Genomic DNA, 20,396 nt, shown 5'->3' with positions numbered 1-20,396 from the left:
TTTGTCGACCTCAGTAAACAATTTAGATGACAGGCAAGAAAACATCCTTGTGCTTATATTGTAAAGCAAACTTCAATCTAATTTAAAATTTAGACAAATACAAGCATATCCATAGATACCACAACTTTTAAAAAAATCTACAAGTTCAGGGTCTAGGATAACACGACGGCTATTTACAAACGACAGAGGAAACTACAGTAATACGGCAATCATCACATTTAAAGTCCTTAAATATCTCCAAGTCATGTGCATTATATGGCTACTCTGAACTCGAAGGAATTCAATGCCAGATTAGTAGAGGGTTGAGAAAACAACCCTATTGATTATATGCACTCACTAAAACTTGTTGAAGAAGAGCACTAAGATGACATGCATGACATTGCTCGTCTGAAATCTAAGGACTTCAGTGCCGAATCAGGAAGGTGCTTCCCGTTGGGCAACCATAGTCCACCCTGATTGGGAATCAGTGCATGTGGTTGAGAACTCTTTTCTGCTTCACTGCATGTATCTTCTTTCTTTTTCTTCACGAATTGAAAGAAATCTGCAACTTGACGAGCATACCTTCACAAAAGGCAGAACCAAAATAATATATCATAAGATTAAGTCCGAAAAACTAGAAACATTACATCTTTGGTGGGGGACCAAACAAGTATGAAACGAAATTCTTCTACTTATGTGACAAAGTATTGAGCAGAGATCAACTATAAAAATTACCAAACTATTGAGCAGAGATCAATTATAAACATTGGGGCCGTTTGGCTAAACTTATTTTTCAGAAATAAGGGCTTATTTCTGGTGAAAAGTATATAAAACTCTACTTTTTTCTGAAATAAGCCCTTAATTTTTTGTCCAATAACGAATATGAAACACCTCTTCAACCTTTATATCCAAAAAAAATACATTTTTCTTAAATAAAATGATTTTCACAATGGGGATGTTGCCAAACAGGCACATTATTAAACCGTATAAATATCAGTCAATTTTCCAATCATTTCCAGCTTAAGCCACCTAATAGTCTGAGGTGAAAACTAAAAGTGCATGACCACCTTAAAACTTGCATCTCTTCACGGAGTCGCGTACAAAAGAGCACTTCTTCATGGCCACCTTAAAACTTGCATCTCTTCACGTAACAGTTATCTAGAACTACAGGACCACTCATACAGTTCGAATATATTATTATGTTTGGAAACATGATTCCTTGGAATTTAAGTTCCTAGGTTAATAATGGTATTAGCAGAAAAACTTGGATAAAGCAGAACATGTCAAGGAGAAACTTAAAAATAAGTTGTGATCATATTACCGCTGTTAAAGCTACAAGTTACATAAAGGATGATCATATTACCGCTGTTGGAGCTACAAGTAACATAAAGGGGAGCTAACTATCTAAAGTGAGATAAATTAGGCAACGCATATATTTGCTAAATTAAAAGGGGGGAGGAAACATACTGTCTTTTTGCTTCAATATCTTTGTTGAAATCAATGTTAGGCTCGCAGTCGAGAACCAAAGCAGGCACCTGCTTCAGATGAAGATTGTGAATTAAAAAAAAGCAAGTAGCAACAACAAATTTCAGTAAAGGAAAAGGGCTGTGGGGTATAGAAGGTACCACGACAGACAAGGAAGTACCTGTTGAATGCTTGAATGCATATGTTCACCTCCTAAATAAAATACACGATCTCTAATGTCTGCGGGCAAAGTGTGATCAACATGGAATGGTAGCTTATTTACAGAGAAAACACCATGATTTCCACTTTCGGATGGAAAAAGCCAGCTTTCATGTTTTTCATGTAAACCACGCAGATAATCGATGCTTACACCCCCTTCCTCAGCCCTCTTCCGTAGCAGCATTCTCTTATGGCATGTATCAGGGCTTGCTCTCAGATAAATAAAGGCATCTGGTACAAGTCCAGGCAAAGATGACACAACAGGATCAAACCAAGAGTCATATATGCTAATTTCCATTTCATTCATCCACTTTGCTTCATGAACAGCTCGCACAAACACCTTAAGAAAACATAATTAGCAATGGGAATTCTAGTTTCAGGTGCTTCTATACGGAAAGGAAACTAAAGATTTAACCACTTTACACTACAGGTCAATAACATTATATTTTGCATCATATACATAGCACCTACCAACTAGTAGACACGGCTAGTATTCAAAAATTCCATATTAGAGACGATAAGTTTTTAGAGGTTACAGTGCAATACCATTCTGTCACTAAAAACACTTCTCTCCATCAACCTGAGGGGTTTAATTCCACCAGAGGACTCCTTCTCCTGCATTAGTCTTGTGACAAAGACGTAATTTTGGAAGGTATATGCATACCTTTCGGGCTCAGCATAAAAAGCATCTAATATATTGAAGTGATCAGGTCCAACATCTTGCCACTTGTTGACAGGTTCCGGAACAATTTCAACAAGATCCTGTAGTTCAAGTGTTTCATTAGCTATTCTTTGCAGGAAAGTAGATTTCCCAACACTGATATTTCCTTCAACACAAAACGTAAGGCGCTTCTTCTGGCTTGGCTTGACATCCAAACTGGAAGTATCATCTCTCAATTCCTCATCCACACTCTCTTTTATGTAAGTAGTTATACTCTCAGCATGATTCTTGTGAATTATTCCAACTGAACCTTGTAAGAACTCCACCATCTTCTCACTGGATTTTCCGAAGAACTGCAAAAGGGTACAGATATTCACTGTTACAGAGTGTGACATCTTCAAATATGGAAGAAATTAATCATCATTCAAAATTATATCATAAACAGGGTTAGCTAACTGAACTGTCCTGTACAGAATGCAGTTTCCAACAAGCACAGCAGTTAAAAAGAACAATATAAAAGACAGATGCCAAATACAAGAGCTGCTAAAACAAATAAATATGTATTTATATTCCTGTGGTGGTCTAATGCCGTGTAATATATATAAAAAACCATCAAGAAACAATTTCGTGAACTGGCTGAATGTTGGAGTTCCATTTCAACCTTACCAAGGCCAAGTAACTGGAATTTAAAACAAGAATAGTGCTTGACCATTTGTGCCTTCTTTGGCACTCCACTATAAAATTATACTCACAGAAAAAACTTAATTCCTGTATATACTCAAATAAGAGACAATTGGGATATGAAAACACAGTGGTACAATATATAAATCCCAACCTATCAGGAAAAACATGTAAACAATAGTATATGCATAATTAAGCCTAACAGACTTAAAAAAGACAGATCTGAGCATCTTCAACAGAAGCACATATTGAGCTGGCTATTAGTTTGTCAATACACAATTGAAGAATTTGTAACTTTGCTTACACTTTAAATAATATGCACCATGTCACCATTTATTATGCAGAATGTACTGGGCAAGCAGGTCAATGACCATATAAACAAATATCTGCTGCAGTGCTGCTGCAGCACTGCACATATAAGAATACTCTGGCGGTATGTTGTCCTGAAGTGTTACACTTTTAGTTTATTATTTGAGATTCCTTGGTGTTTATTTGTCATTTTTATAATAAACAATTTATTACGGGTTATGCACATTGTATCCACTCTATATCAACAGCTCGGAAATTTTAAAACTAACAGTGAAAGATGTATAACCAAAAAAAGGTGTATACTGTTCTAAGTTAGTTAAGGGTCTTTGCAGGGTCTGACAATTATTACATATTTAGATCGCATTTCAATTTCAAAATAATCGGAAGGAGAAATCTAGTGCACACACATCAAAAGAGCAAAACTTAGATAATCCGCACAATATTTCAAAAAAAAAAAAAAACGCACACAGAAGTGCAGAATTCATCGAATCAAATTCACTAGCTAATAAGCTTTTTAATTAACTTCAAATTCAATTAAAAGTCCTTAATATTCAACAAACAAACATTCACACAAACCTTATCTTTATAAATCCGTTTAAGCTGCGCAACACCTCCGATCCCCTTCTCCACAAGCTTCTTCAAATTCCTTGGTCCCACTCCTGGAATGGCCAACAAATCTGGACTCCCTGCAATCAGTCCAGCCATTCCACCCTCATTTCCCCTCGGCCTCCTATTCAACCTCCTCTTCTCTTCCAATTCCTTCTTAACCTCCCCCTCTACCTCCCCACTCCTCGCGGCACCCTTAAAAACCTCATCTTTACCACCCTCCCCCTCCCCACTCTTCGCCGCACCCTTAAAAACCTTATCTTTATTAATTTCCCCCTCCCCACTCTTCACCGCAGCCTCAAGAACTCCATCTTGACCACTAAAAACCTCATCTTTCTCACCAAAATTCTCATCTTTACCACTAAAAGCCTTCAAAACCTCATCTCTCCCACTAAAAGCCTTATCTTTACTCTCACTACAAAACCCCGCAAATCGCAAACCAACCCTTCTCTCTTTCAACACACTCCAAGCCCTAAAAGGCCCCAAACTCTCCACAGAACACCTACAAATCCCACAATTAGTCCTCCCCACTTTCGCTTTTCGACAAATTGCCCCAGCACTAGTAATCCCAGAGCCCCCAGCCAGTGGCCTGAGGTGCAAAGAAGTGGCCATAACCAAACTAGTGGAGTAATTAGAGAGAGTGTTGATAAACCCTAGAGCAAGATTTTTGGGGATAATGTTAAACCCTAATGAATTAGATGGTGAAGTGAAAATAGGGTTTGTGTGCAGCAGTTTATGCATAGTTGTGGCCAAGCATTTCAGTTTTTACAGTTGGGTTTGTTTGTTTGTTTGTTGTAAGGTAATTTGTGAAATCATGTGACTCGCAGAGAGAGTTGTGTGTGTGTGTGTGTGTGTGTGTGTGTGTGTGTTGATAGAGGGGGAGAAAGGGTTTTGACAAAAGGGGTTTTAGGGTTAAGGTTAAGGAGATGATTAGCAACGAATTAGTCGTGTTCTGTCCTGAGGAATCTTTTTTTTTTTTTTTTTTGTAAGGCTGTCCTGAGGAATCTTGTGTTCTATTCATTTTTATTTTTTTTTCAGGGTGTTCTATTTTTCAACTGAAAGGATCCATACTGATCGGGTTCAAGGAATTTGAAAAATCTGAAAAAAAAAATATTTTTTTGAGGAAAAAAAAGAAAAAATATATATTTATGAGATTAGAACAGTTTGGATAATAGAAAATTCATTAATTTGTTTAGAAAATTGTATAAAGAATATATAAAAATTCAATTTACTATTAAAAAAAAAAAGTTTTGATTATAACCATAGTCAATTATTGATCATACTATGGCACTTGTATTTGAACTTCTTTAGCAAGATTTCATATTGAGAATGTTTAGGTGAACTTAAAATAAGTTACTTATAATTTAAAGTTGGCTTATGTGATTTTAAGTTAAAAGTGAAAATTTGACTTTAAGTTACAGGCATTTGGGTATTTAAATTTAAAATTAATCACAATACAAAAAGAAAGAAGAAACAAAGTCTTTCCGTAAAGTAGCTATTACAGGCTTCTGGGTTTTGGGCTGTTTTGGACTTTAAGTCCACTCCAATGTTAGTTTGCCAAATAAATGTATAGCAGCTTAAAGCTCTGATAAGCTGGTTTTTGTTATTGTCAAACATGCTCAATATCTATTTTCATATTAAACTAACATATTAATAATTTAAAATTTGATAATTATTATTTTTAAAATAATTAATCTTAGTGAAGACCCTAGATCATCTCCAAACTCACCAAAATACTTGAAACAATATGTAATAGAGACTACGCATTCTGCTTATCTACAAATTTAACTACTCTAATGATATTATTTGTGTTTGTCCCCCCACCAAAGAATCCGTGCATAATAATACATTTTATTTATAATAATTTAAAATAATATAAACATCAATCATCTTTGAAATATAGTCAACTATTACAATCAGTCTCATCAAAACACAATTTATTATTAACCAAACAATGATTAGTCGATTCCGATTTAGTTTATGCTTCGGTTTGTTGATTATAAATAACGAACCAAGATACTCCTTCTATTTTCATTTGTTCGACGTTATAGGTGTATGCACATATATAAGAAGTCCTATAAGGATGAGTATTAACCCCGACCCGCTCGATCCCGATTTGATCCCCACACTGATGGGGTGGGGATTCGGGGGTTTTCGGGTACGGGTCGGGGGACGGGGATGATTTTGAAAAAAAATCAGGGATCGGGTCGGGTACGATTTTTCACATTCCCCCGGCCCAATCCCCGACCGATTTCCCCCGATTATCGGCCCGATCCCTGACCCGATTCTCTTTGATTGTCAGCCTGATCCCCAACCCGATTATATATATATATATATATATATATATATATATATACATACATAGAAAAGTTCTATGGAGACTGATTTTTGTTGAGGTTTTAGAGACTTAATCACAGTCATCCATTTCTTACACATCCAAGGGCTGCAGATATTTTTCATGCACATTCGTTTTCTCTCCCTATCCTATCCTGCACTTCTAAGTCGGTGAATAACAAGCAGAACTTCTAAATCCTGCATAACATTAAATAATAATTCTATAATATTGGTGTTCAATCATCGAAATCCTAACAAATAAAAATAATAATTGCATACAAACCAAAGATGTAGTTGGACATTGCTATGATTGGCACTGAACTCATTGTCATTGTCCTACAACGAATTGAATTTGTTGCAAAACAAAATAACACTTAGATATATCACAAATATGCGGGACAAATTATTAATATTACATTACTAGAAATGCAGGACAAGAATAGTGTAAATTATAAAGATAGTTTTGAATTAAAACTAAAACAAGAAATGCAGGACAAGAATATTAATAATACATTACTAGAAATGCAGCACAAGAATAATGTAAATTATTAATATTACATTACTAGAAATGCAAGACAAGAAATGCAGGACAAAAAATATTTAATCATGTCCATTAATTGCTAGATTATTTGAACGGTAGATCTTTTAGTCTCCAAGGACTCCAAAGTTTTTGGTCTCCATTGAGCCCAATTCTCTTTCTTTCTTTCTTTCTCTCTCTCTCTCTCTCTCTCTCTCTCTCTCTCTCTCTCTCCCTCTCTCTCTCTCTCTCTCTCTCTCTCTCTCTCTCTCTATATATATATATATATATATATATATATATATATATATATATATATCTGTGTGGCATTGCTCTAAGAAGAACACTCTTAAAAGAAGAACAAAGAAGAACACTTTAGAATCCAATATAGAAACTCATCTAAAACTTGAATTAAACTCTAATTTTAAGAGTGTTCTTCTTTGTTCTTCTTTTAAGGGTGTTCTGTTTTGAGCAATGCCCTATATATATATAGGGTAGCACTCCACAGCATACCCTCTTATATGGAGTTACGTAGCACACCATTATAAATATATACATAATATATATTCTATTATATTTTTTATGAAATATAATTGCAAACTTTGATTATTAAACCGAAAACGAAGTTATACAATTTTTTTATTCCAAAGATCATCTAAAATTATGCAATATCTCAACATGATTCTATAACAGAATAATAATCATCCAGAATTATTCCGTTGTAGAATCAGTTTCGAAAATATAATTTTTTTAATCAAATTTTAAGTGTTAAATTACTTAAAATAGATTTATTTTATAGTATTTTATATTATAATCACGTTTTATATGTATTCTATAACAGAATTTATAATAAAATTGATGATTTATAGTGGCGCGCTGTGTAACTCCATATAAGGAGTCCCTCTCTTGAATGTTGGCCTATATATATATATATATATATATATATATATATATATATATATATAGAGAGAGAGAGAGAGAGAGAGAGAGAGAGAGAGAGAGTTGGGTTCCTTAGAAACCCACTCTCTTTAGAGTCCTTGGAGTCCCATCTTAACACCGTTGGATCATATCACCATCCTACGGTCTGCAAGACACAAGCAGTTATCTATCTTAATTTTTAAAAACTCTTTAATATCCCAAAACATAAGCTGCAAAACATGTGGCGCCCTCCAAACCCGGGTCAGAAGTTTGGGGTCCACAACATAACATAAACCTGTAATTAATATAATATATGCAGTGACCCTTAGCTGTCCATGGATCGCAACAGGTTAAAGTATAAAACAAGCCACAGCATAACTTTAATTATTACAAACCCAATCCCAAAATATAAACTTAATTCTTACAAGCTTACACATCATTTGTGTCTTGTTATTCAAACTAGTACATATATATAAAAGCCAGTTGCCGCTGATAGCTTTCTTCCTCTCCTAGCCTGGAATCCTGGCCTTACCACTAACCTGAGGGTCATCGTTACCAACTTTCTCTGCCTTCACTGGAAAAAACATAAAATACCGCAAGAGTGAGCTAACCAGCTCAGCAAGTATAACAATATCAATTTAAAATATTAATCATAAGCTGAAGGAAACCAGTGTCTCAAGGAATCAATCTCAATACCAAAATTTGTTTTTAGAACATTGATTAGAATTGGATATTAAATTTATTTTTAAAAATCAAAGGTTAGGCTGCTGATCAGTCAGACACTAACCCCGAGCAGGTCCCACCATGCTCGTTTACTGGATCCAAGGCACACATTGGCCTAAAGTGACCACTCATCTGGTCTGACCATTCATTTGGTCCAAGTTTAGAAAACTATCCAATTCTATCACAATCAAGATGATCAACAATATTATTCAATAACATAGAAACATCAACATCATAAATAAAGTTTGAAGCAGAAGCAGACTACTATTCAAAGTGTCTCAGATGGATCTCAAAGGAGGAATGAGAAATAGCTTCATGGTTTAGACAAGAATTAAACATTGTCTCATAAGATAGCAAAGCATATCAAAGTGTAGCGTTTATATGAAGAAGGGTTCTAGGTTCACAAAAAGAATCCAAGTATAAATGAATGCTGTTAAAATCAAGAAACTGGAGTTTATGGAAAGAATCAATCAACTGTAAGGTATATGTCATAACAGATGTTATTTGGGGTCGATCAACTTGTTACGGTCTGAAAGAAAAGTGATTGATAACTGGTTGAGGTATCGAGGGTATATTTTTGAAATGAAATTAGGTTCTTATGGTAATCATTTAGAAGTTTTAAAGATGGAAGGTTTACAATTGAAATAAGTTTCGTAGCAGGTATCAAAGAATCGGTCAAAGGTTCAAGAATCAATAAGGTAAGTAGTCCATAATATAGTTCAAGAAATCTGGTTGAAGGTTCAAGAATCAATAAGGTAAGTAGTCCATAATATAGTTCAAGAAATCTGGTTGAAGGTTCAAGAATCAATAGGATAAATAATCCATGCTATAACTCAATAGGTCACAGGACTTTATCAGAAAGTTCACTAAATAATCACAACAGATACAAAATATAATTGAAGGAAAGTCTGAGGGAAACTTGCCTTATATAGCTGATTTCAAGTTTCAACTACGCTTGCTCGCTATACTACTCTATCACCACTTGCTTTCCCTTCCTACGTCTCGCTTCTCTGCTAATCACAACAATCATCTATCAATATATGACTTCATACTATTCTTATTATCACACCTTCGCAACGAGTTCCTAACTACCCTTCGTTTCATTTAAATCCGACTTACGGATCAAAAGATATATCAAAACAATCCTATAATGTTCATGTAGACACGTAACACATCAATCAGATATCACATAACACGTATCACATAAGATATTCGATGAAATTTATTTTTCAAAGAAGGTTTGAAGTCAAAAGGATTTTTCTGGCATTTGATATGGATTTTAGAACATTTTTCGGAATTAAAACGGGTCAAAGAATCATTTTATAGATAAATAATCAATTTTGGATACTCGAAATCAAGTCCGAAATCATTTGAAATCAATTAACGAGCTTCAAACATATTTTAGAATAATATTTCAAAGCTCGAAACTATTTTTCGAAATTTTAAAATCATTTAAAATAATTAAATCTAATTAATAAATCAATTAAAATTAATTAATAATTAATTAAAACAATTAATCAATTAATATTTAAATTAATTGACTAAGTATAATAATTAATTACTAATTAAAATTAATTAATTAATTAAATCAGAATTATTTTTAAATAAAGAAAAAACTATTTTTGAAATTAAATAAACAATTTTCGAAATAAAATAATTGAAATAAAACTGTTTTTAAAAGTTTTTGAAACTTCAAGGTTCAAACTGCAAGTTTTCAAAACTTGAGGGTTTGGATCGCAAGTTTTAAAACTACAGGGTTTGAAACGTCAGAAATGAAACTAGGGTGTGGAGACTTCACCATCTTCAAATGATGGGTGACCAAACTGCAGAAATGCCGCCGGTCACCCTTGAATCGCCGGAGACGGCGTTCCGAGCCTCGGTCGACCACCAACAAATGCAGATATATACTATCAGACATCTACAACTCACTCATGCACTCAATATTACCAGAATCAACCGGAATTGGCCGGAATAATCTCGAGAAAACTCGCCGCCGGCGAGTCATTCCCCAGACTCCGGTGACCTCTACAGGGGTCATACGGTTAAACCGATGGCACGTACAGACTCCTCTCTTCATGCTCAATCCAACCATATCAATCAATTTAACACTAGATTCACGGATAAGAAACGCCTAATTCCCAATTGAAAACATTCATACGAATTTTAAACCCTAGTTTTTGAATTCGATAATTAGACTTAAAATTAACTATGTTATTGAACTCCAAATCAAGCATATGATATACCAAAATGATCAGGAGGACATTATCTACAACATACAAACAAGAAATCACATGAACAACTTCAAAATCAAAAAGTCCTAATTTAATCTTAATGACTTCGAATTAAAAACCTTAAATCCCTCCTCACCTGTAAATCTCCTGATGTTTTTGATGCTAGAATCAGATTCTACTCCTCAAAACCTTCGATTTGGATACTTGAACGCTGAAATCTGAGTCCGATAACGCTTCCAAATCTTCGTTTGAATCTCAAGAACACGAAGAACACTCTCTCACTAAACCCGTGTTTTACTGAGATTATGATTTCCCCGATGAATTAAAGTGCGGTTAAGGTTATTTATAGTTATGAAAAATTAATACCCCTTTGGATCATATATGACACGAAAATACAATGTTTAATAGCTTTATATAATAAAACAGGTCCAATCGGTACCGGTTTTCGAGATAACTATCAAAACGGGGCTTTTTAATCAGTCATTAATATGCGGGTCCCACTGCAATTATTACAAGATAAGGATGAGTTAAAAATATCTGGTTTCACGTTTATCGAGACAAACAGATACTTATCGAATACCGAAAAACTCCGCCGGACCGGCTCCGGAACAAACCGTACTCCGGGTCGAAAAAGTCAAAACATGAAAAGTGTCCGGAATACTCAAATTAGGCTAAAGGTGAATTTTGTTGAAATTTTCGGGAAGAAAAATCTCGGTACCGTTACAGGTTGACGGTTTTCGAAAAATTAAAATAATTAATAATTAAATATAATATACGTAATTAAATCCATAAATCAAATATAAAATCATACGACAACACATAAATCGATATGAAAATATCTAAATAAACTATATTTCGTACTGAACATATAAAAATTGATATTCCTCAAATTTAATCAAAAATGCATAACTAAATTAATAAAACAGGAACCAATTAATTCACAGACATTTATATAATATTCATATAATATTCATTAATCATTCAAATAATTACACGGATAATCCCAGATGTTACATCCTCCCCCCCTTAAAAGGATTCTGTCCTCAGAATCGCTTAGGTGAACAAATGAGGGTACTTTTCACGCATATCACTTTCTAATTCCCAGGTTGACTCTTCAACCTTTGGGTTTCTCCACAATACTCTTACTAAATTAACTACCTTGTTTCTTAACACCTTCTCTCTTCTATCTAGGATTTCCACTGGCCTTTCTACATACGATAAATCTGCCTCGAGTTCTACCGGCTCATACTCTATCACATGTTTCGAATCTGGATTATACTTCTTAAGCATCGATACATGAAAGACGTTATGAATGTGCTCCATTTGTGGGGGTAACGCCAATTCATATGCTACTTTGCCTACACGCCTCAAGATTTCAAATGGCCCCACGTATCGGGGACTTAGCTTGCCTTTCTTTCCGAATCTGGACAGTCCTTTCCATGGTGACACCTTCAGTAACACTGCTTCTCCGTCTTCAAATTCTACGTTCTTCCGGAATTGATCTGCATAATTTCGTTGACGACTCTGTGCTGCAATTAGTCGTTTCTGAATAATTTCAACGACTTCCTTTGTTTGTTGTACTAATTCCGGTCCAAGTATCTTGCGTTCTCCGACTTCATCCCAATATACTGGCGATCGACATTTGCGTCCGTAAAGAGCTTCATAAGGAGGCATCCCAATACTTGCGTGATAACTGTTATTGTATGCAAATTCCACTAAAGGTAGATGTTCGTCCCAATTGCCTTTGAAATCGATTGCACAAACACGTAACATGTCCTCGATCGTCTGAATAGTTCTCTCACTTTGGCCGTCTGTTTGTGGATGATATGCCGTACTCATATTCAATTTAGTGCCCAAACATTCTTGAAAGCTTTTCCAAAATCTCGAATTAAATCGTGGGTCTCTATCTGATACAATGGATACGGGGACCCCATGACGAACTACAATCTCTTTCAAGTACATATGAATTAATTTATCCAAAGAGAATCTCTCATTGATCGGAAGAAAATGAGCTGACTTGGTTAATCTGTCCACTATCACCCAAATGGCATCATGGTTTGCTTTAGTCCTTGGTAATCCTACAATGAAATCCATAGCAATATGTTCCCACTTCCATTCTGGAATCTCTAAAGGTTGCAATAATCCACTTGGTCTTTGGTGTTCTGCTTTCACTCTTTGACACGTATAGCATTTACTCACCCATTCTGCAATCTCTCTTTTCATGTCTGGCCACCAATAGTTCTTCTTTAAATCTCTATACATCTTAGTGCTGCCTGGATGAATTGAATATTTAGAATTGTGTGCTTCCTGCAATATGTCATTCTTTAACCCTGTTACCGGTGGAATCCATATCCTGGAAGAAAATCTAAAAATCCCTTGATCATCTTTCTGTGTACATAACTCTTCTCCTACTAACTTGTTTACATCCTGATCCATTACCGCTTCCTGGCACTTCTTAATCTTTTCTACTAGCTCTGGTTGAAAGGTCATGGTATACACTGCTACCTCTGATGGTTCATGAATTCTTACCTCGATTTCCAACTTCTGAAACTCTTTATATAATTCCTCTGGCACAGTCAATACGTTTAACCTCTCCTTTCTACTTAAAGCATCTGCTACAACATTTGCTTTTCCTGGATGATACTTAATCGTACAATCATAATCCTTAATCAACTCTAGCCATCTCCTTTGTCTCATGTTAAGCTCCTTCTGGGTAAAGATGTACTTCAAACTTTTATGATCTGTATAAATCTCACATTTTTCTCCGTACAGATAGTGTCTCCATATTTTCAATGCAAATACAATAGCTGCTAGCTCCAAGTCATGAGTAGGGTACTTTTGTTCATGAGGTTTAAGTTGTCTAGACGCATACGCAATAACTTTATCATGCTGCATCAATACACATCCTAATCCTTTATAAGAGGCATCACTATAAATCACAAAATTTCCTTGATCATCTGGAAGGGACAATACTGGTGCTGACACTAATCTCTTCTCCAACTCCTGAAAACTTTCCTCACACTTCTCATTCCATATGAACTTTTCATTCTTTCTAGTTAACTTAGTCAATGGGGTTGCAATTCTTGAGAAATCCTGTACAAACCTTCTATAGTAACCTGCTAACCCCAAGAAGCTCCTGATCTCTGTGGGGGTCTTTGGTCTTTCCCAATTCATTATAGCTTCAATCTTTGCTGGATCTACCTTGATTCCCTCCCGACTCACTATATGTCCTAGAAATTGAACTTCTTGTAACCAAAATTCACATTTAGAAAACTTTGCATACAACTTCTCCTTTCTTAGTATCTCTAAGGCTGTTCTTAAATGTTCCGCATGCTCCTCAGCTGTCTTAGAATATATCAAAATATCATCTATAAAAACAATCACAAACTTGTCCAAATACTTCTTAAAGACTCTATTCATTAAATCCATAAAAGCTGCTGGTGCATTCGTTAATCCAAAAGCCATCACTAAAAATTCATAATGACCGTACCTTGTTCTAAAAGCTGTCTTAGGTATATCCTCAGATTTGATTTTGAGCTGATGGTATCCTGACCTAAGGTCAATCTTAGAAAAATATTCTGCTCCTTTCAACTGGTCAAACAAGTCGTCAATACGGGGTAAAGGATATCTATTCTTGATAGTAAGCTTATTAAGCTCTCTGTAATCTATGCATAACCTCATACTTCCATCTTTCTTCTTTACAAACAACACTGGTGCTCCCCATGGGGATACACTCGGTCTGATCACTCCTTTTTCCAATAACTCTTGTAATTGTTTTGCCAATTCTTTCATCTCTACGGGTGCCATCCTATACGGGGCTTTGGATATCGGCTCCGTTCCAGGTGCTAAGTCAATTGCAAATTCTATCTCTCTATCTGGAGGAAGTCCTGGTAACTCATCCGGAAACACGTCTGGAAATTCATTCACTACAGGAATATTTTCAAGTTTTACGGGTTCCTGACTTTTATCAATTACATAAGCAATATAGGCTTCGCATCCTTGACGTAACATTCTCTTTGCTTGAATCATAGTTAAGAACTTCTTTACTTGCTTTTGTCCTCTAAACGTTATTATCTTATCGTCTGGTGCCTTTAATATTACCTTCTTATTTTTACAATCTATCTGCGCACTATGTTTAGACAACCAATCCATCCCTAAGATTACATCAAATTCCCCCAACTTGAATGGTATCAAGTCGGCGCAAAACTTACTTCCTAAAATCTCAACTTCACAATCAGGACAAACTTGATTAACGGGAATACGATCCTGATTAGCTAGCTCTACATTCATAACCTCATTCAACAATTCAACCGGACAATTCAACTTATCAACAAAAGCTTGAGAAATAAATGATCTAGTGGCTCCTGAATCAATTAACACCTTGGCATTTAAAGAGTTTACGTTAAGCGTACCTGCCACGACATCGGCATCCTGAATAGCATCCTTCACTGACATATCAAATACTCTCGCCCTAGGAGGCTCATTCACTTCTGGAACAGTTCCCATGATTCTAAGTGCATTACTAACTGGAGCTGATGTTTTGCAATCTCTAGCCATATGTCCCTGCTTTCCTCATTTGAAACATGCATATCCTATAGCTGGAGCTTTACTTGTTGAGCTCTTATTCGCCTGATCTCTTATTGCTGATTGGTTCTGGCATTCCCTAGAATAATGTCCTTTCTGGTTGCACTTAAAGCACACTATGTTCGGCTTGTTACACACTCCTCCATGTCTCTTGCCACATATCTGGCATTCTGGTATAGAAGACCTCTGCTGATTGGCCTGATTTCCCATAATAAAACGACCACCTTGTCCACTACCGCCTATAGTCTGCTTCTTAAAATTGGAACTCCTTCCTGCTTGAAATTTCCCTTTCTTCTGGAACCTCCCTTGATGGGATGGCCTTTCTCTATTGTCTGGCTTTCTCTTCTTATCCTCTTTAGACTTCTGAAACAACTCATTTTCAGCCTCCGCAATCATTGCCTTCTCAACCACTGCTGCATAAGTCTCCAATTGCAAAATAGCTAACTTGCTCCTAATCCAAGGCTTCAGACCTTGTTGGAACCTTTTTGCTTTCTGCCTATCAGTCTCTACATAGGTTGGCACAAACCTAGCCAATTCCGCAAACTTATTCTCATATTCAACCACAGACATATTTCCTTGTTTCAGCTCTAAAAAGTTCAACTCCATTTGATCTTGAAGAAACCTAGGAAAATACTTTTCTAAAAACAATTCCTTAAACCTCTCCCAAGTAATCTCAACTGTACCTTCCATATTCTTCACAGATTCCCACCAATACGTTGCTTCATTCTTTAAGTAATGACTGGCAAACTTTGTTTTCTGGTCCTCACTTGCTGGAACTAATTCAAAACACTTTTCCATTTCTTTTAACCATGTTTGGGCTGCAACAGGATCTGCTGAGCCCTTAAATTCTGGAGGATTAACTGCCTGAAAAGTTTTAAAAGTTACCCTAGGATTCTCTTGATGTTGCTGTTGTCGGGTAAGATGAGCAGTTTGTTGTGCCAAAATTTGAATTAGTTGGGCCACAGCAGGATCTACTGGGCCTATGTTGACATTCCGGTTATCATTGTTATCATTGATGCTGTTGGTGCCTTCAGGATCACTGTTGGCACGAGTATGTCTTGTTGGAGGCATTCTGTAAAGAAGAAACAATTCACTTAGTCGTTTCAAATCAAATTTTCTTTTTTATAAAAGGTTTTTAAGAAAACAGAGTTATACATTTTTGAAAACATTTTTTTTTTTAGATTGTTTAACTAAATAAATTGCATGCTTCTTTACAGAATGTAAAGTATTAAAAGAAAGGTTGCAATATTATCACAAGAGTTTATGATCGGTACTGAAAGTAAAATAAAGTAAAGTAAAACAAGTGCGATAAAGTAAAGGACAAGACTGAAAAGTAAAAGATGCTGATATATATAAGTCAGTGCTGGAGATACAAGCGTCAAGCGCTTCGTCAAAAGTAAAGTACAACAACAGCAACAGCAAGGCTATCATCTAGTCAGCTCGGCTAGTCTATATATACATGTCAAAATCTGCTGACAACCACAACAACATACATATCATCTAGTCAGCTCCGCTAGTCTATATATACATAACAAAATCTGCTGACCTGATACATACTACTCACTACACACTGCATCATACACACTACTCACTATAATACTGATCATCTCCAACATCTGATATACTCCAGACCTATGGGAAGTCTGGTCCTCCAATAACCTCTAGCTGCTCCAAGACCCAACGAGCCCAATCTATAATATCCCCAGGGGTACCAAGTGGTGCGGTGATCCCATATAATCTCTCTACTGCCTCTGTCCTGAAAGCACGTATCTCCTCTCTCAACTGTCTCTCTCTCCTGTTAGGATCTAAATTCTGCATTGCCTGTGTCAACTCTCCAATCTGGCCCAACAACTCCTCTCTCTCCATCAAGAGTGCCTGATAGTAGTGATAGGGTACCGAAAGAGGGGAACACGGATAAGAGGGTCCGACACCTGAAAATCCAGAAGACTCATGATCTGGTGGAGGTCCACGGATAGGAGGTCGTATAAGGGGAGCAGGTGGGGACATCACAGGAGCGGGCGGGGGTATAGCCCTAAGTGGTATAGGTGCAATAGGGGTCTGTCCACTACGAGGGTATCCAGGTGGACGTGAAGGTCCAGCTACAGGTGGGGGTGTAAGTGCCCTGGGTGGAGATATAGATACAACTCCAGGACGAGGTGGAAGTCCTTCAACCGTCGACTCTGAATGCTCAGAATGAACCGGGGTACTGGGACCTGACATGCCTGATAGTCTGAGAATCAACAGAACAAACACGCATAAGAATCTGTATCCACTACCAGAATCAACCCTACATCTATTACGAATTCCTCAACCTCTCAACGTTCTATCTACCTATCACTCATTTCTAGTCCTAATCTTCTACCCAACCTAACAATCTAGGCTTGTTTCATTGACTTAAAACCTGTCGCTCTGATACCAACCTGTGGCGCCCTCCAAACCCGGGTCAGAAGTTTGGGGTCCACAACATAACATAAACCTGTAATTAATATAATATATGCAGTGACCCTTAGCTGTCCATGGATCGCAACAGGTTAAAGTATAAAACAAGCCACAGCATAACTTTAATTATTACAAACCCAATCCCAAAATATAAACTTAATTCTTACAAGCTTACACATCATTTGTGTCTTGTTATTCAAACTAGTACATATATATAAAAGCCAGTTGCCGCTGATAGCTTTCTTCCTCTCCTAGCCTGGAATCCTGGCCTTACCACTAACCTGAGGGTCATCGTTACCAACTTTCTCTGCCTTCACTGGAAAGAACATAAAATACCGCAAGAGTGAGCTAACCAGCTCAGCAAGTATAACAATATCAATTTAAAATATTAATCATAAGCTGAAGGAAACCAGTGTCTCAAGGAATCAATCTCAATACCAAAATTTGTTTTTAGAACATTGATTAGAATTGGATATTAAATTTATTTTTAAAAATCAAAGGTTAGGCTGCTGATCAGTCAGACACTAACCCCGAGCAGGTCCCACCATGCTCGTTTACTGGATCCAAGGCACACATTGGCCTAAAGTGACCACTCATCTGGTCTGACCATTCATTTGGTCCAAGTTTAGAAAACTATCCAATTCTATCACAATCAAGATGATCAACAATATTATTCAATAACATAGAAACATCAACATCATAAATAAAGTTTGAAGCAGAAGCAGACTACTATTCAAAGTGTCTCAGATGGATCTCAAAGGAGGAATGAGAAATAGCTTCATGGTTTAGACAAGAATTAAACATTGTCTCATAAGATAGCAAAGCATATCAAAGTGTAGCGTTTATATGAAGAAGGGTTCTAGGTTCACAAAAAGAATCCAAGTATAAATGAATGCTGTTAAAATCAAGAAACTGGAGTTTATGGAAAGAATCAATCAACTGTAAGGTATATGTCATAACAGATGTTATTTGGGGTCGATCAACTGGTTACGGTCTGAAAGAAGAGTGATTGATAACTGGTTGAGGTATCGAGGGTATATTTTTGAAATGAAATTAGGTTCTTATGGTAATCATTTAGAAGTTTTAAAGATGGAAGGTTTACAATTGAAATAAGTTTCGTAGCAGGTATCAAAGAATCGGTCAAAGGTTCAAGAATCAATAAGGTAAGTAGTCCATAATATAGTTCAAGAAATCTGGTTGAAGGTTCAAGAATCAATAAGGTAAGTAGTCCATAATATAGTTCAAGAAATCTGGTTGAAGGTTCAAGAATCAATAGGATAAATAATCCATGCTATAACTCAATAGGTCACAGGACTTTATCAGAAAGTTCACTAAATAATCACAACAGATACAAAATATAATTGAAGGAAAGTCTGAGGGAAACTTGCCTTATATAGCTGATTTCAAGTTTCAACTACGCTTGCTCGCTATACTACTCTATCACCACTTGCTTTCCCTTCCTACGTCTCGCTTCTCTGCTAATCACAACAATCATCTATCAATATATGACTTCATACTATTCTTATTATCACACCTTCGCAACGAGTTCCTAACTACCCTTCGTTTCATTTAAATCCGACTTACGGATCAAAAGATATATCAAAACAATCCTGTAATGTTCATGTAGACACGTAACACATCAATCAGATATCACATAACACGTATCACATAAGATATTCGATGAAATTTATTTTTCAAAGAAGGTTTGAAGTCAAAAGGATTTTTCTGGCATTTGATATGGATTTTAGAACATTTTTCGGAATTAAAACGGGTCAAAGAATCATTTTATAGATAAATAATCAATTTTGGATACTCGAAATCAAGTCCGAAATCATTTGAAATCAATTAACGAGCTTCAAACATATTTTAGAATAATATTTCAAAGCTCGAAACTATTTTTCGAAATTTTAAAATCATTTAAAATAATTAAATCTAATTAATAAATCAATTAAAATTAATTAATAATTAATTAAAACAATTAATCAATTAATATTTAAATTAATTGACTAAGTATAATAATTAATTACTAATTAAAATTAATTAATTAATTAAATCAGAATTATTTTTAAATAAAGAAAAAACTATTTTTGAAATTAAATAAACAATTTTCGAAATAAAATAATTGAAATAAAATTGTTTTTAAAAGTTTTTGAAACTTCAAGGTTCAAACTGCAAGTTTTCAAAACTTGAGGGTTTGGATCGCAAGTTTTAAAACTACAGGGTTTGAAACGTCAGAAATGAAACTAGGGTGTGGAGACTTCACCATCTTCAAATGATGGGTGACCAAACTGCAGAAATGCCGCCGGCCACCCTTGAATCGCCGGAGACGGCGTTCCGAGCCTCGGTCGACCACCAACAAATGCAGATATATACTATCAGACATCTACAACTCACTCATGCACTCAATATTACCAGAATCAACCGGAATTGGCCGGAATAATCTCGAGAAAACTCGCCGCCGGCGAGTCATTCCCCAGACTCCGGTGACCTCTACAGGGGTCATACGGTTAAACCGATGGCACGTACAGACTCCTCTCTTCATGCTCAATCCAACCATATCAATCAATTTAACACTAGATTCACGGATAAGAAACGCCTAATTCCCAATTGAAAACATTCATACGAATTTTAAACCCTAGTTTTTGAATTCGATAATTAGACTTAAAATTAACTATGTTATTGAACTCCAAATCAAGCATATGATATACCAAAATGATCAGGAGGACATTAT

General features: G+C 35.9%; 2 protein-coding genes across 2 annotated transcripts; both read right to left on the bottom strand.

The window, feature by feature from the left end:
• Positions 1-27: 27 nt before the first annotated feature.
• Positions 28-4,878, bottom strand: LOC108204714 (uncharacterized). The gene is made up of 5 exons (XM_017374280.2): positions 3,890-4,878; positions 2,209-2,676; positions 1,625-2,002; positions 1,447-1,514; positions 28-561 (listed from the first exon to the last, which is right to left on the bottom strand). Exons 1-5 carry the CDS (start codon positions 4,658-4,660, stop codon positions 360-362), a joined length of 1,887 nt encoding a protein of 628 aa, XP_017229769.1. The 5' UTR covers positions 4,661-4,878; the 3' UTR covers positions 28-359.
• A 5,451-nt stretch (positions 4,879-10,329) lies between these two features.
• LOC135152809 (uncharacterized) lies at positions 10,330-17,957 on the bottom strand. The gene is made up of 6 exons (XM_064093930.1): positions 17,947-17,957; positions 16,939-17,456; positions 15,926-16,272; positions 15,635-15,877; positions 12,980-14,473; positions 10,330-10,542 (listed from the first exon to the last, which is right to left on the bottom strand). The coding sequence occupies exons 1-6, from the start codon at positions 17,955-17,957 to the stop codon at positions 10,330-10,332; spliced, it is 2,826 nt and encodes a 941-aa protein (XP_063950000.1).
• Between the last annotated feature and the right edge of the window lie 2,439 nt (positions 17,958-20,396).

The sequence above is a fragment of the Daucus carota genome, chromosome 1, assembly GCF_001625215.2.
Source record: "Daucus carota subsp. sativus chromosome 1, DH1 v3.0, whole genome shotgun sequence".
NCBI classification, from domain to species: domain Eukaryota; kingdom Viridiplantae; phylum Streptophyta; class Magnoliopsida; order Apiales; family Apiaceae; genus Daucus; species Daucus carota.
The sequence above is the reverse complement of the archived record's forward strand: the minus strand, read 5'-3'. Positions and strand labels throughout refer to the sequence as shown.